At 40.5% G+C, this 18,059-nt stretch overlaps 1 protein-coding gene and 1 pseudogene across 28 annotated transcripts in view; one reads left to right on the forward strand and one right to left on the reverse strand.

Moving 5' to 3' along the window:
• Positions 1-18,059, reverse strand: part of Tre1 (Trapped in endoderm 1) — a 713,802-nt gene that overhangs the window by 18,771 nt on the left and 676,972 nt on the right. For 27 of the 28 annotated variants that reach the window (XM_067782128.1, XM_067782125.1, XM_067782124.1 and 24 more), the window contains one exon: positions 16,786-17,240. In XM_067782128.1, coding sequence (XP_067638229.1) covers positions 16,786-17,240 — 455 coding nt within the window. Of the gene's footprint in view, positions 1-2,811; positions 2,971-16,785; positions 17,241-18,059 lie in introns of those variants that run through there. The other variant, XM_067782138.1, reaches the window with a different exon arrangement.
• Positions 3,234-7,479, forward strand: LOC137247627 (armadillo repeat-containing protein 8-like; annotated as a pseudogene).

Below are 18,059 nucleotides of genomic sequence, written 5' to 3' on the forward strand. Positions count from 1 at the left end.
AACTGGCGCTGAAATAAATTTGCAAGCCTTATAAAATAAAATAGTGGAACGTCTAATTCTAGCCCAGAATGAAATTGTCAGCAGTGCGCTTCCAACAAGTTCATCGTTTACACTTGTGACTAAATGGGGATGTGATGGAAGTTTTGGGTACAGCACATACAAACAGAGATTTGAGAACACTGAAAGCACGGACGAGTTTCTTTTCGTATTTTCTTTAGTTCCCCTTAGATTATTTGATGGGTCCAAAATCATTTGGCAAAATCCTCGGCCTTCATCAACTTTGTACTGTCGTCAAATAAAATTTATATTTGCCAAAGAAGCGACCGATTTAACATTAGCGGAGACAAATAAATTGTTAGGCGAAATCAGTGCTCTTCTTCCAACATTTATTAACTTTGATGATTCTCAAATCTCTTTGAAACACGAACTTTTGCTTACAATGACAGACGGAAAGGTGTGTAACACATTAATCGTTCATCTCAGAAGTGTTTCATCTTCAAGATGATGATCGATGACCCCGCGAAGTTTAATAGCAACTAAGAAAATTTGGCTTTGGTTTACCTACACTTCATGCTTGGATTCACTGCTTCCAATGCCTCTTACATATCAGCTATAAGTTAAATATTAAGAAATGGCAGACTAGAAGCGCCGAAGATAAAGCAAACATCAGTATTCGTTCCGACGAAACCAACCTGAAATTTAAAACTGAGATGGGACTCATTGACCAAGGCCAGGATTCGGCTCTTCAAATGACGGAAACACAGCCCGTCGCTTTTGTAAGAATGCTGAGATGAGTGCTCAGATAACAGACTTGTATGTTGAAATAATCAAAAAATTTGATGTTATTTTGAGGACATTATCTTCTGGATTCGAGATAAACTTGGATGAATTCAATAAATTTTGTCTTGAAACCAGAAGACATTATCTTAGTCTCCATTCGTGGTACAATATGCCAGCTACTGTACATAAAATATTGATTCACAGTACAGAGGTGATCAAAGCGGCATTGCTTCCAATTGGGCAACTTCCGAAGAGGCTCAGTAAGCACGGAACAAAGATTGCCGCAGATTTCGGGAATACAATACTCGCAAATGCTCTCGTGTTGCCACGAACAGAACCTACTATCCATGTTAATTATAACATCCGATCTTTTGATTAATAGCCTTCGAGAAATTCCAAAAAAAAAGGCGGATAAAATATGTACAGAAGTCCTAAATCTAATTGTCAGCCCTAGTACAGAAGAATTGAGATCAGAATCGTCATCATATTGTAGCACAATACCACAAAATAGTGACGATAATACGGTATTAGGCTAAGTTAAGGTGTTGAATTAAAATTTTCTGTTTTTCGTTTTTTATTAAAAAATAAAATAAACATGTAAGAACGTCTAAGTTTGGGTGAAACTGAATATTATATACCTAGCTGCAGATTTTCAGAAGATTGATGATGACTATTAGGCTAAGTTAAGGTTTTAAATTAAATTTTCCGTTTTAAGTTTTTTATTAAAAAATAAAATAAACATGTAAGAACGTCTAAGTTTGGGTGAAACTGAATATTATATACCCAGCTGCAGATTAGAAATGGGGTTTGAAATAAAAAAAATAAAAAATAAAATTGTTTTTTTTTTAAACGCTTGATCTTTGAAGTTTTTTTTTTCAAATTTAAAGTATTACTTTTGGAAAAAAGGTTTAGTGTAAAAAAAAAATTTTACAGTGTATGCTTTCAAAAGCCGATTTGAATAACATTCCAATGGTACCAAGATCTTTGAAATCGGTTGGGCCATTCCGTTATCACAGCTCAAAAGTACATATTACGGTAATTTTTCAAAAAATTCGATACTTTAAACGCCCACAATTTTCTAAAAATGCAATTTCTAAAAATGAGGTTGTGTCTGGATATGTAAAATGGATCTCTACGCAAAATTTTATCAAAATTTTAGGGGGTCAAGTTCAATCAGTTTTGATTAGAAATTCATCATATGTGACCCGGCCTATGAAAAGGTGGCTTATGACTCAAAAAAAAAAAAAAAATTGCGAGAAACAGCTGTTAAAGATAAACAATGCATTTCTTCAGTTTCTTAGTAGTTTTCTTTTTTTTCAGTCATAAGCCACTTTTTCATAGGCCGGGTCACATATACAGAAATTAGCATTAATATGTAAACAAACTAAAATGTTAGAAAAACAACAACTGTTGCGGGGGCAGTGTGAACCCGGGGTAGTCGGGCGTGTGCGTCGCAATAAAAAGAAATAAAACACCGAATTAATATCAAAACAATAACAATTCATTCACTGTGTAAAGATTTGATTATAAAAAGGTTCGTTAAGGTTAAAGTTAAAAAACCCAAAGTTTGTGCAAGAGTACACTCGCTGTATTTAATGTAGGGGCAAAATGTATTGGTTAAAGAAAGAATTAATCAAATGCACACTTCACTATGTACTTGGCAATTCAAAGTTACAAAAATAGTTACTTGCAATATTAATTCACGGAATTCAAAGAGAGAATTAATTAAAGGCACAAATGATGAAAATAATTAATTGCAATATCACTTCAAATACAAATTGTTAAAGCGTAATAAATGGTTTGTTTCGATTACTCACCTGGGGCTAGCTGCAGGCTCGTGAACGTTCAAAAATAGAAGAAGGAGCCAAGACCGCGAAAAAGTCCGCGGCACCTGCCGACAGCCAACTTTCGTTGAGTTTTTCCCCTTCAAAGTTAGCTCTCGACTGGTGTAAGCCGTTACCGGTATTAATAATAAAATAACTAATGCGCGCATTAGGTTGGTCCGAAATATTTATGCTGGTGGCCTAAACATGCCGGCCCCCTTGCGGCGAGCAACTTGAAACTCGGTGAGTGCGCCAGCAACCTGCCCAAGGCGGGATAAAAATTAAAAATATGATATGTACGTATGGTTGTATGGTAAGTACGATCTCCGGTGGACATCCGTGCTTTCAATAATGCAGCCTCGCTGAACTGTGGATGAAAGGAAAAAGTGTTAGTGTTCAAGTGCGTGGGGTTGCTTGGTTTAAAATGCACCTTGTGGTATACTTAAAGTTATTATAGTCGGTGGGCTCCAGACAAAACGAGGCCGAAAATTGTGGCTTGGGTGAGGAACCCGCCGACAGTCAACGCGGGTGTGCCGACGACCATAATACTGGCGTAGACGTCGGCGCCCAAAGTGAGCAACACTGGCGACGATCGGTAAAACATCGGATCGGCCAGCTTCATGAACTGGAATGGGGCCGCTACCGACGGGTCCATATTTGCCGTTGAGTTTAACCTGGCATAGTTTGCCATTACTTGGCATAGATAATGCTGGTGGGAGCGCAGGCATCTAACAGGGCGCGGACCAGGTGTAAACGGACTCCTGCCTCAATACGGACTATTGCTGTCGGCGCGATGGCGATCAGTGCTCGAGTTATAGTAGGTGCCGCTAAATTGTCCCGCAGTCGACCACTCCTGAAGCCTGTAGGGGTTTGTTGTCGCCTCACGAGTGATCTATGGTTGTTGCGCATCTTATTAGGAGCCGCCCTCCCAGCGAACTGTCGGGATGAGCGGGACGGACGCGGTTCCGCGTCATCACGCTGTTTACCAGTAGGGCAGTGCGATGGGCGGAAAGGACGTGTCTCCGCGCCATCCCAGTCTTGTAAACGCGCGAAAGCGCCGTGCATAAGCGAGCGGTTCTCGGGCCTCTCGTGGCGTAGTGGTGGCCGGAATCGCGGCGTCTCTAAGCTACCCGATTGGGCTACCTCTGCTGCATTAGCCAGCCTCTCTTCTTCCTCGACTTGCTGGGCTCATGATTTTGTTTGCTCTGTGACGTGGATGGAGAGTACCGCATCCGAGCTCGCATCGTCGTGCTTGCTTGGAGTTGGCGACGGCTGATCCTCGTCCATATGTAGCGTCGTGTGATGTGGTTCGCGGCAACGCCGGCATCGGTCTTGGCTGGGGCATATTTCCAGGCGGCAGAACGGGGATAGGCAGTTGGGACAATAGCGGTGAACTAGTATTGCGCGTAGTCGCTCCCCAGTCGACATACCCCGGTAAATCGGGCACAATCTCACTCCGTGTGGTTTGGTGCACAGACGGCAGGCGATGGTGAACGCATTGGGGGGTGCCTCTATTTTGGAGCGTTTGGGTGCAAATCCAGGCATGTCTGGAAGTGGTAGCGTTTAGTAATATCGCTGCATAAGTTGGTTGGGTGGCTAATGGACAGAGACCAGGGGTCGATTATAGCTTACACATTGGTTGGCGTACTCGGGATAAGGGGTTCATGGCAAATGCATAACCTTATTATGTTACGCGGCAGAGATAATTGTACTTTATAAAAACTTTTATTTAGATACGCCTTAAATTTAATTTGGGTAAATATTTCCAACCTTAAATAAAACGATTGAGCATAAACGAAAGACAAACTGTAGTTTTTGTTGTTTTCCTGATGCAGGCAATACGCGTTTATATACGCTGTTAATTGGGTGAAATAGGATATCACGGTAAACCCATGTATTTTCAACGTGGGCAATTTAGAATTGGTGAATCGGATTGTCGTTTGAGCGACGACGTTAAAAAAAATATGTGCTGATGGGAAAAGGCCTACCTTACCGAGTGCGGTAATTTGTGGAACTGTCATCTGATCGCTCTTCCACATATTGACTGAAGCAGCTGTGTGGTGCGTGATGATACTTAATGGTCATGTCAGGAACGTATTTACGGTAATTCGCGTCTGAGTTCCGACGCAACATAAGTTTTGATAATGATTTCTAACAATTTTCATTTTTCCCTTGTTTGTCGTGGTTAAGTAGAAAAGTTTTTTGGCGTGGAGGGATTTCGTTATTATTATTTCTCTTTTTTTTTTTACATTTAGCTTGCCGTTGACCCCTGTTCATCTGATCAGTGCGTTAGGGTTTTACTAGTTTGCTGATGTCCGTCTGGCATCACTGTAGGGTATCGTCGTGGTGTTTTTGCACAGGAAACGGCATTTTTAGCGTGACATCGGTCAAGTGCACATATGACAAGCAACGTAAGTATAATATTGGTAGTTTTTTGGTTAGAATTCGTTTTACTAACCGGAGGTTTCCATTCTTTTCCAGATGGATTCAGTGAGAAGGGTGACCACGTATACGGCGGACGGAAGACGGCGGGAGGTATTGGTTCTCAATCCGCAGGGGCACCACGTAAGTTGGCACATGGATGAAGAAACAAATTTTTTTTTTGTTGTTTCTTTTTTTTCAGATGGTGGATACGGGTGTTGCTGCGGCGAATACCACGGCACTGGTGCACTGAGCCTCGGATTCGTTTGATTCGCTACGAAGAGAGTACGCGATGGTCCTTCGCATTCTTTCGGAGGCAGGAGGGGGAGATGTGGGAGCGGTTCGTTGAGCCCGGAGGTGAGCCCCGATTTCAGTGTCGGGTTTGTCCCCACATACCCACTACGTGGGGTACATTGGTGGCCCGTTTAAATGGGCACATGGGGTTGCCCCCTACGGATGCCCGTGCTGCCCCAAGCGATACCCGTCGGCCAGCTCGTTGAGCCTCCACCGGCGGCGTAAGCACACCCCGGCCTAGGCGTCCTGTGGGGGGAGGGGGGGGTGTTTCTCAGACCGGATTGTATTTTGAGTTTGAATTCGTTGAATTGCGATTGTTTTGTTCTATATTAATTTTTTTCTTTTTTCCTCGCGTGCCCATAATAGGGCTTGTGGATCTGACGGATCCGAGTTATGATCCTCATTGTATCACGCGAAATATGTTTACGGCGTAAGCACTTAAAAAGAGCAAGTGCCATTGAGTGGCAACCTTGTTTTATTCATTCAAAATGTCATTCATTCATGGGAGTGAGTATACACAGATTTTAGAATGAATTTCCAGGAAACGTGGATTTTTTCTCAGTTACTGGCTAGCTCGATTAATATCATATTTTTTTCTTTTCGTTTCAGATTGATGATGGTGATACAAATAAAGGATGCGGTCATTGGAAGTAATAAACAGAAAGGTGCACTCATCTCCCACGAATGTGGTTCCGGTCATACTCAATAGCTGCATTGATCAAGATCTAAGCCCAGCCCGCAAAATGGATGGACTCGTCATCTTAGGTTCCTTGGCGAAAGGTTCGGAAGAGCAAGTTGAAATGCTGGTTAAACAATATAAGGTCGTACCATACTTTGCTAAAGGAAATTACTTCAAAAAGTAATAGTAAAAAATGTGTTGAAACATGCCTCAGTACATTACGTTCGATATTTGAACATACGTGTCCACCTAAAAAGAATTTCCTTGCAGATGCAGATGTGCTGAAACATTTATTTTTTTTTACGTTTAGCTTCGTCCAATAGTTCATTGAAAACTCAACTTTGTATTACAAGTATACTTCTTTCCGTCTGTCAAACCAATAAAGATCAACTGCGTCTTTTGCAAGCTGGCACTCTGCACATTTTAGCTCGAATTATTTGCTATGATGATGAAGATATACAAATACCGGCGTTACGTTGCCTAGCCTGCATGTGCTATTCAAAATCGTTCGGTACCGGATAATATATGTGTTACAAGCTTTCAGGGCAGGTCCCTGCCAGATATTTAGTACAAAGTGAAGACCCCTCAGTTAAACAAGCAGCTCTGTGTTGCTTTGCGTCATTGGGTGCAAATGATGAGGCGATTCGTAAACGTTTAATGGATACAAATGTCTTAATGAATGCTATATTAAATGGCCTAAAAGATAATAATACACAGGGCAAACTAGTTGCGATTAGATGCCTGCATTCATTATCAAGATTTGTACAGCAAATACGTACCACCTTTCAAGATTATACAATTTGGGAGCCTTTAAGGGAAATATTTGCAACTGAAACATTGATCGATTATCTAATTTCCATTACTTCAGCCATATGCAATCTTCTGTTAGAGTTTTCACCATCTAAGGAACCTATTATAAATGCTGGCATTATTGATAAATTATGCCAGTTTACATTGCATGAAGATCCCTCACTTAGATTAAATAGCGTATGGGCTTTAATGAATATGTCGTTTCAGTCTGAATTATTTGTAAAAACCGATATTAGAAATACATTAGGAAAAAAACGTATCTTGGAATTGCTGAATGATACCGATACCAAGATTGTGAGGAAAACATTAGGGCTGTTAAGAGATCTACTGAGTAAAACTCATCATGTTGAAAGACTAATGAATACGCATGCGTCACCAATACTCGAAGCTATAAATAAGCTACTAGAGTCTCAACAATCAGCTGAAGGTAAAGAACAAGCATTATGTATTATTGGCAACATTGCAGCTGAGGCCGAGAATGCTGATTATATAATAATGGATAACAAGATCACGAAGCACTTGGCCGAATTTTTGTTTCATTCAGGTAGAAAAGTGCAGGCGGGCGCTGTTCACGCAATTTTCAATCTTGTGCATAGGAAGGATTCGTGGTCTATGGAAAAGTATGCGCGTCTAAGCGAATCGAATATTATTAAAAATGCTGAGGCCAGCTGAGGGAAATCCTGAAGAAGTGAATTACGAGGTGACCGAGCCCTTGTTACAGGTATGCGAGCGCTTTGACCAGCTGCATGTAATAAAAGTTACTTTTAAGTTAACAATTCCAACCGTTTCCGTTACAGCGTATCGCTTGATTTCAAGTAACCTTTCAGAAGCAGCGTAAGCACCTGTCCTTGCTCAGAATTCTCCGACATCGATGGCGATTTTTGGGTCGATTACTCACCTTTTACTATAGCGCCACAAATCAAAGGTTATCTAAAAAGGTGTAACAAATTCCACATATTGTGCGCATTGAACGTTGGCTGTGGAGGCAGATGATGTGGGTTCAGCCGTGATACTTATCGGAGGTGAAAGTGATATATGTTTTTTGTATTTTTCTTAATAGTGCCAGCGGTGTGCAAATATTATTTATATACATTAAACTCTAATAAACGCGATTATAATGAGGGACCTTGTCTCATAATCGAACTATCAATGCACTTATTTTTGTGCTTTTTATTGGCGCTGCCCTGTCCCAAAGTGCAGGTCATCTTTTAGCTCTCAGGGTGCCACAGTTCTCACACAAAAGGCTCATATTCCGTCTGCAATATTCCTTAAAATGTGGAAATAGCGCTGAAAATAATTTTCTTGAATTTTTGTTAAAGATAACAATTTAATGAAGGGACGGTTTGACATGGCCCAATCAAAATCTATTTCGATACATGTAATTTTTGATATACGGAAGTTCATGCTTATCTATCCTTAACAAGATAACAGCCCATCTGTACCCCATTAAAGCTATAATACGCCCTATGTACGAGTAAAACTGGGTATAAAATGTATGTTAGATATATATATTGTTTGAGGTTTGATTGTGGATGCTTCCACTTAACGCGCTTCTGCAATTCGGTGAGATACTCCGTTTTGCACCGTTTGCAGAAGGTTTGATGCAGCGCCTTAAGTTTCTCCCATCGATTGACGAATGAAGCGCGATTCTCGCTGACGTCGATCTCCGATGGAGCTAATAGGTGCCCTCCAACGAGGAAATGTCCTGGAGTAAGTGGCTCCAAGTTAGACGGCTCGTTGGAGGAGGGGCTTAACGGTCGAGAATTGAGACAGGACTCGATTCGACAAAGTAGGGTGCTGAACTCTTCAAGGGTAAATTTGTGATCCAAAGCGATCTGCTTGAAGTGGTTCTTGAAGCTTTTGACCCCTGCGTCCCATAGTCCGCCCATGTGAGGAGCTCCTCGTGGTATGAAATGCCATGTCAGATTTTGGTAACTGTACTTGGACAGAGTTTGGTTGCGAGCGGTCGCCAGGAAAGCTTTGAGCTCTGAGCGGAGAGCTCTGGAGGCTCCGACAAAGTTGGTTCCGTTGTCGGAGTAGATGTTCTTTGGACATCCTCGCCGTTTAACAAACCTATTGAAAGCTGCCAGGAATGCGACAGTACTGAGGTCACTAGTGGCTTCCAAGTGAATAGCCTTCGACATGCGGCATCCTCTTCCGCTATAAGATTTGATGGCAAATGGTCCGGCAAAATCTACCCCCGCATTGGTGAAAGCCCGGGAAAAGGTGGTTCGTTCTGGAGGTAGATCTCACATAAGTTGGGTTTGGGTCCGCTTGCGGAATATTGTGCACGTTTTGCAATTATGTATGATCGATCGGATCACATTTTTGACCCTAGGGATCCAATATTGTGTGCGTAGGCAACGAAACATAAGTTGGTTCTCCCCATGCAGGGTGTCTTTATAGATGAACTGGACAAGAAGTCGTGTGAACCGGCAGCAATACGGCAGAATGATCGGGTGCCGTTTACTGTAGGGAAGATCCTTGGCCCCTGACAAGGGGGGTAAGAGGCAGAATTTCACTCTTTGAACCGATGAGTTTCCCGGAATTTAAACTCGAAAGCTCCTCCGAATAATGCTTGCGTTGGTAGATAGTTATTAAACGACTTGTCGTGGCCTGAATTTCATCGGGTTAAATGAAGTACGATGCCGCTTTAAAGGAAGATTTTGTCTTAGGATTGGTTCTTTGGATAAATCTTCGAACATAAGATATGACCCTCAAGGCCCTTGACAAAAAACTGTTCGAGGATGTCCTCTTTCACTTTTATTTTTGAAGTTGTATAAACCTGCACCCATTTCTGCTCTATATTAGTCCGATAGTCCTTTTCTTGTATTGGCCATTATGTCTTATCTTCTTGTAACCAAGAAGGTCCCTGCCACCACAAAGAGTTGTTGACTAACTCCTTCGCTGGTACTCCTCGGCTAGCCAGGTCTGCAGGATTGGATGCGGATTCTACGTGGTGCCAAGATTTGTTTCCTACCTTTTCTACTATTTTCGTTACTCGATGAGCGACAAAGGTTGACCAAGAACAAGGGGGTTTTCTTATCCATGCTAAAACAGTCGTGGAGTCTGTCCATAGGTGTAGATTGAAATTTTCTAAACTCAGATGTTCGCGCACTGATTCGATGGTTTCGGCCAGCAAAACTGCACCGCATAGTTATAATCGGGGTAAGGAACTTGTTTTCATGGGTGTTACTTTTGTTTTTGCTATTAATAGGTTAACGTAGACCTCATCCTTTATCTTTGCTCATAAAAAGACTGTCGCGGCGTAAGCTATTTCCGAGGCGTCACAAAAGCCGTGTATTTCAACGTCGTTGGTTGGCGTAAAATACACCCAACGTGGGATACGAATTTCGTTAATGGAGGGGTATTCCTGCATAAAATTATGCCATCGGTCTAGGGTTCCTGCCGACACTGGTTCGTCCCAGTCAGTCCCTTCTAGCCAAATGTTTTGCATAATGATTTTGGCAGCAATGACGACTGGGGCGAGCCAACATAGAGGGTCGAAAAGTTTAGCGATTGCGGAAAGTATTGCCCTTTTCGTTATCATATCCCGGTTTTGCGGTGAAGTAAAAATAATCCGCATGCGCGTTCCATCGAATGCCTAGGGTCTTGACCGTACTCCCGTCCTCGAATTCCAAAAAGTCTTCGTTGAGCGGATGAGGTTTGAGTATTCCTTTCAGGTATTCTTGAGCAATTTGACGTCCATTTGCGAAGGGAAAAACCTGCGGGACTATAAAGCATCTGTGATTTCATCGCGAGCTTTGAGAGTGGATTCGATGCTATGCCCCCCGGCAAGAACGTCATCGACGTACATACCTGTCCGTAAAATATCTGCGGCAATTGGTGAGGAAGTTTCAACGTCGTCTGCTAGTTGGTGCAGTGTCCTTATCGCCAGATAAGGAGCACAATTAACTCCAAAGGTGACTATCTTTAATTCGTAGACGCTGATAGTGTCACTTGGATTGTTGCGAAAAACTATTCTTTGGAATTGTGTTTGGTTTGGCTTTACCCATATCTTCCGGTACATCTTTTCGATGTCGCTATTAAAAAGATATATAAAGAATCTCCATCGAAGGCGTAGGATCGTTAAGTCGGCCTGAAGTACTGGGCCTGTATAAAGTACGTCGTTTAGGCTTGTGCCATTGGCTGTTGAATTCCACACGAACTTTTGTCGTGGTGTTTTCTTCTTTTATAACCGCATGATGGGGTAAGAAGTAGCAATCGGTCAAGTGGGTTGTATGATTTTTGGAACTTTTGACATATGTCCCAATGTCTCATATTCCGCTAGTACCCTATTGTACTCTGTCTGTAGGGTCGGTGTCTTGGCTAGGCGCGTCTCATTCCGGTAGAATTGGGAGCAGACGACTTTTGAGGGAAGGCCCTAAGGAGATGTTGTTAGGAAAATCCTGTTTAAATAGAAGGGCGACAATATATTTTCCATCGGAGTTTCTTTCTGTTGTAGCTCTGAAAAGTTCCTCGCAATAGGCATTATCTTCGTTAAGTGCCCTTTTCTTAGGTACGTTTTCAAGTTCCCAGAAAGCGGTTAGTTGCTTGTCTAGGCTAATTTCGTTAAAAAAGTATACCCGTGTATTAGTTGGGTGAGGTGCTTCTGCACGACCGGTTAAAATCCAACCGAAGACGGTTTCTTGGGCGAGAAGCGTATTTAGAACGTTCTTCCGTATACCGTTTAGTATTATCTGGGGATAAATGTCGCCTCCAAGTATGAGGTGGCCTGGTTCATGAATGAAGAACCTCTTATCCGCCAGAATCAGATCAGGGAACGCTTGCCGAGTCGTTGCGCTAACTTGGCAAGTCGGAAGGTCCCCTGTTAATTGAGGCAGGACTAGGACCACTGTATCGATGCTTACTAAAGGGTCTGTAAGCGAACCTAAGTTCGTCGAACACGATTCTTATACCTGCGCGGATAGCGAATTGTTTATTCCCGGCACTTGCACATGCAAACGTTTGGATGGCAGGTTTATTCTCTTCTTGAGTCTTTCTGTTATGAAGGAGCACTCGGACCCAGAGTCAATCAGCGCTCTGGCGGAAAATTGCACTCCGTTGTAGTGTATATTAACCCGTGCTGTTCCTAATAACACCCCTTTAGTTGTGTTAGCATGACAAGAAGTGACGTTGGTATTATTATCTTGCCTTTTTTCAGACTCCATCCTTGTCCTAGCCTGCTTTGAAGTTGAAGGTGTGTTGTCGGTGGCGTTTTGAGTCCACCTTTGAGGAGTTGTCTTTGGTTGTGCTGTCGGAAGATGGAGCAAGGTGTTGTGCCTTACGTGGCACGTGCTGCAATTTAATGGGCTAGTGCAGCGTATCACGGAGTGTTCACCCGACAGACAATTCAGACAATAACTATTGCTTTTTACAAACTCTATTTCCCTAACGTAGACAACCTACGGAATTTTTGGCAATTTCGTAATTTGTGCTCCGTACTGATGCACATCTTACACGCCAGTTTTGGTACGCTGGCTTGGTAAACCCCAAGTTTTGTAGAATTTTCCCTAGAATTCGAATTTTGACTTTTGGGTGCTTTTGTGTTTTTGTTACCCCTAAGATCAGAAACCGTCTCTAATGTCTGGAAGCGATTGAACAGGAATTTGTCCATATCCTCCCATTTCGTGATATCTGTTTTTCGTTCTACGGTCTGTTCCCAGAGAGCCAATGTAGATTCAGGGAGTTTTGTGGAGCATAAGTAGGTTATAATTGCATCCCAATTTCTGATGTCAATATTATGACATTGTAGCGCAGATATGCAATTGTTTATCTCCCGTTGCAATTTTTTGATTGAGGTTCCACACTCCTGTTCGACTGCCGTCAGATTAAATAAGAGTTTAAGTTGGGTGTTTACAAGGATACGTTTATTTTCATATCTGTCGCGTAAGTTTTTCCAGGCGGTTGCAAACCCCTCGTTTGTTAACGAGCACCTGCCCACTATTTCTTTTGCCTCCCCTTGCGTTTTTCGTTTGAGATAGTATAATTTCTCGACATCTTTCAGATCGGTATTGTGGATGTAAATGGCCGTGAACATATCTCTAAAGGCTGGCCAAGAAAGGTAGTCGCCTTTAAATACATCGGTGTCGCAAGGCGGCAGCCGCATTTTATGCCCACAGCGCGAAGAGTCTTCATCCTTTGCTTCATCTTTTGCCGGCTGTGGGGTGATAGCTTCGACTTCAGCCGCCACAGCAGACATGCATTGCAGGTAGCATGCGAAGCAACTTTTATTCTTTCTTCTTAGCGAGCTGAGTTCCTCTTTGAACAACTCAGGATTGCTGAGGAGACCTTCATATGTAGACTTGGTCTTCTTCCATAGTGCCCTTAGCTCCTCTTGCAGTAGTGCAAGGGTGTGCTTGTTCCGGGATTCGGCCGGGGTGGAGTTGAAATCTTGTTCAAACTCGACTATGGAATCAGCCAATCTAATATAAGTCTCCATTGATTTTATTAATTTGAATATCTTGTTTCTTTAAAGGTGTCGAGCTTGGAGGTAAACGACCTAGTGGCGTTGGTGTATATGCAACCGCCGCAAAAACTATAAGTGTTTGTTTTTTTTTTAGTGGTTCAGCTATCAATCCTGCTGAGATTGAGTTGTGTCTAAGTAGAATCTTTAAAAACACACGGATTGAAATTCTGATCTGATTGAATGTATTAACACAGATGGAAATCCTTATGTGAATTTAGTGCGATAAACAAAATTAAGATAATTATGTAAACCACAGATAGAAAACCTGACGAGGATTTAGTGTGTATAAAGTGATATAAAATACAGATTGAAATACTGACGAGGATTTATTGTGTATGTAGTGATATGCAGCACAGATAGAAATCCTGAAGAGGATTTAATGTGTATCAGATGATATTAAAACGCAGATAGAAATCCTGACGAGGATTAAATGTGTATACAGTGATGTGCGATGCAGAGAAGAGAATCGTCTGCAAATATTTAATGTGTCTTAACAAGTGTGTTGGACACAGATAGAAATATTTTCCAAAAATTTTGCGTGTCTAAAAAAAGGTTTTAAAACGCAGATAGTAATCCCGATGTGGATATAGTGTGTCAACCTCGAGATTTGAAACACAAATCGAAATCGTTATGTGAATTTAATGTGTGTAACCTAGAAATTTGAACCACAGATAGAAATCCCGACGAGGATTTAATGTGTATTCCTAGTGATGTGAAACACAGATAGAAATCCTGACGAGGATTTAATGTGTATACAAAAAGTGTGATATGAACGCTGATGAGTATTCCCGAGTAGCCAACCAGGGTATCTTTCCGAATATAAATAAGAAAATAAATTTGTTTATCCAACTTAATGTGGAAAATTACACTTTTAATTATTTATTATAAAAACGCTGAAAAAATACAGGCCATATAATATAAGCGACCAGTATAAATTGTGTTTGTGAGCAATTGTGATAAGCCACTAGCCACCCAACGTAGTGCTAATTTTTCGGCTTTTTGGGTTTTATTTCAGTTCGCACACTGATTAATACAGTGAATTCCGTGATAGATATGCTAAGGCTATCAACCAAGTGAAAATATGGTTCCTGCAGCAAGTTTTTGTCAACGTATGTGACGACGAGGGGGTACAACACAGTGCAGTGATGAGTGTGTGAAAAAAACTAAAAAAAAATTCACTGACTGTCTGCCTTAAGCTGTGTCGGGTAACCCCTACCACTGGTGGGGGAATTACCCGATAGTCAAAAGGCGTTGTGTGCTTAGTAAACACGAAATTTTGCAATTTCACTTGCTTTGCCTTTGTTATCTATCACGGAGTGCACTTTCCGTACGTAAATCACGTAACTAAAAAAAAATGTGCACCACCAAGCAACTTTTTTACCACGTACCTTGAATTTGTGAGTGTGAAGTTAACGATGTTGATGCTAAAGATGTAATGTTATGCTGAATTGACTGTGTTCGATATGCTGATGGACTGTATGTGATGTTGAAAGGTTGTGTGTGATGTCGTGTGCTGACGTGATGTGATGTGATCTCGATGTGACGATGATATTAGTGGACTGTATGATATGCTGATGATGTTATAATGCTAATGGACTGTATGTATGTGTGTGATGACGAGTTGGTATACGCTGCTCGTTCGTTTTGATGGCCAACTTTTTTCACTGCTGGTTGATTTTAATGATTAAATATCCTAATTTTCTATGCAATCTCCAAATTCCTGGGTTTTGGTTTATTAAAAAAGGTATTGATTTTCGAAATTTTTCCTTTCTCGGCGCGTAAGGACCAAATGTTGAGGGGGCAATGTGTACCCGGGGAAGTCGGGCGTGTGCGTCGCAATAAAAAGAAATAAAACACCTTATTAATATCAAAACAATAACAATTTATTCACTGTGTAAAGAAGATGTGATTATATTGATTATCAGAAGGTTCGTTAAGGTTAAAGTTAAAAAACCCAAAGTTTGTGCAAGAGTACACTCGCTGTATTTCATGAAGAGGCTAATTAATTCCAACACAAAATGTATTGCTTAAAGAAAGAATTCATTAAATGCACATTCCACTATGCACTTGGCAATTCAAAGTAACAAAAATAGTTACTTGCAATATTAATTCACGGAATTCAAAGAGAGAATTAATTAAAGGCACAAAAGATGAAAAGAATTATTTGCAATATCACTTCAAATACAAATTGTTAAAGCGTAAAAAATGGTTTCGGGCTAGCTGCTGGCTCGTGAACGTTCAAAAATAGGAGAAGGAGTCAAGACGGCGAAAAAGTCCGCGGCACCTGCCGATAGCCAACTTTCGTTGAGTTTTTCCCCTTCAAAATTAGCTCTCGACTGGTGTAAGCCGTTAACGGTATTAATAATAAAATAACTAATGCGCGCGTTAGGGTGGTCCGAAATATTTAGGCTGGTGGCCTAAACAACAACAAATAAAGCATAGGGCAAAAATAAATTACATAATTACAATAAATAACTCCAAAGGGAACAGAAGACCTAAGAAAATATTTTTGTCCAGCTAGCTTGTTCAACAAGGAACACTGTGCCACCGGAAGAAGATCAATTTCACAGCTAACTATGATTTATTTGCTCTCCTATTTTTTAGTGCGCACCCATGGTATAAGTCATGGTGGAATCACCATGGGAAGTAAATAGAAAAAAGACAGAACATGTACGCTATCTGAAACGATACGGGTGTATTTTCAACGGTCAGACAATGGTTAAATTTTTAAACGCATTGAAAAAATGTGAATAGAAAAATATATTGGATATTAAAAACCTGCATTTTACAGCTTAGCAGTGGTACCTAACGCCAGTGCAAAAGGGGATACTAAGGCCCAGTGTAAGTTTAAAGTACTGTTAGCTTTAAAAAAAAAGTTTTGAACTATTGTAAACTGAGAGCAAGTTAAACTTCAGATCCAGCTTCCACTCAAAAACCGGACATAATATGAAGAGTTGTTATCCATTTACATGTAACACCCCTACATACATACATACGTCAGTTATTGAGTTAAACATTATTGCCTTTCGCGGCAATAGAGTGGGTTTCGGGTTCGACTGCTGATGTCGTAGTGATGGTGAAAGTAATCCTTTGTCTTGTCTTTGTAATGTCTTTATCCCTAAACATCTTTACAACTTTCCAGCAAATTTGTTGATTTATAAGAAGTTAGACATTCTCCCCTCTGATAGGTAATACAAACTTTATCAGAAGATGCTCCAAAAACTTTTGACATTTGAATTCAAGATATATTTACCAATTTTATCAAAAACAGAACAAGCATTTTGATCAGGTGCGCGTATCTGTGTGTGGGTGTGCTGATACACATCCTACTTGTAAACCTTTACCAAAGTGCGCTATACTTGCATTTGTTAAAATTAACGACAAAAATTAATTCTTGTTTTTCATATTTGAATTTAGGTTGAAAAAGTATGATTAAAGAATCTAAATTTTTTTAGATAGGTTGCAATTTAGGACAACTCGCATCCAGCCATAATATCAAAACATATTACCTATAGTTTCTATTGCTTGCAGCATATATGATAGGATTAATTACACCCGACGCCCATGCCAATACCGATGCCACAATGTGAAACCAAGGATATTTCGTTTTTCGTTCGTCATCTACGACATTCGCCAGCATCAATGGCAAATAGCAACCAAGAAAACAGCCAAATATGGTGACCATCATTAACGTTAATCTATTATCTTCGTTGGCTTTTCGATTTGTCAATACCGAATCGTTCGAAGAAACTTGATAATTTCTATGTGTTTCCATTTTCCGTTTTTGCCGCAAAACTGTGGTGTATATGCATGAATACGAAATTATAATAACTATACATGGCAGAAGGAATCCGATGAGAAATAGGGTTTTCTTAATAGATTTTCCATTTTTCTTCAAAATAGTACAGGAAAACGTGACTTCATCAAGACCCATTTCGCCCCAAACACCCAAAATTGGCGGCAGCTGTAAATAAAGCAAATAATCAAAACATATTAAATAAAAACTTACTCGTAAGTATTTGGAATATAGCGCACGGCTACATAATTACAGAAAGAAAACTATGAAGTCGTCATGCAGCAATTCTGTTTGTGGCAGTCTACAGAATACAAGCACATTTACAATTTTTTCCATCCGTCGCATTGTCAAACCTCATTTCCTTCTTTATTTTTGCTAAAACAATTGTTTTTACTTATATGGACTTAACTGGCTGACATGATGTTCAAGATAGCACCGAATGCGGTCGCCTATCTTCAGCGGGTGTCAGAAAAAGATGCAGGATGAGACGACGATAGTAACACTAAAAATCGGGTGATCCATGTTGGGACTTTGTTCATATTTTTATTATTGTTTATTAATATTTACTTTATATATTTAACTTTGTTATTTGTGATATTTTAGATTTAGGTTGTTTTTGAGTTTATAGTTTTTCAAAAGAAAATTTTAGACTTTTATATATACTGAATTTTGTGGGAGAAATAAATCGTTAGCTTAATGTGAAAATGTGCTAAGTCAACTTTTACGAATTTTACAGGAGACGAAAAAAATGAATAACTTTTGAAATAACCTTCTTTTTTCAAAACTGAGGATACCTTAATTGCAAGGCTTTTGAGGGTAGAAGCTTTGAAAAAGATAAATAAAAATCACGTCTGCCAACCCAGCAGCTATTTTATGACTTAGCACAATTTCCGCACTCATAACAAATTTTTTTTCCTGACTTAGTACTTTTTACGCAATATGTTTTCCCATCACTCCTCAACTTAATGATTGAAATAAAGCACTAAA

Source organism: Eurosta solidaginis, chromosome 4 (assembly GCF_040869045.1).
Source record: "Eurosta solidaginis isolate ZX-2024a chromosome 4, ASM4086904v1, whole genome shotgun sequence".
NCBI lineage: Eukaryota > Metazoa > Arthropoda > Insecta > Diptera > Tephritidae > Eurosta > Eurosta solidaginis.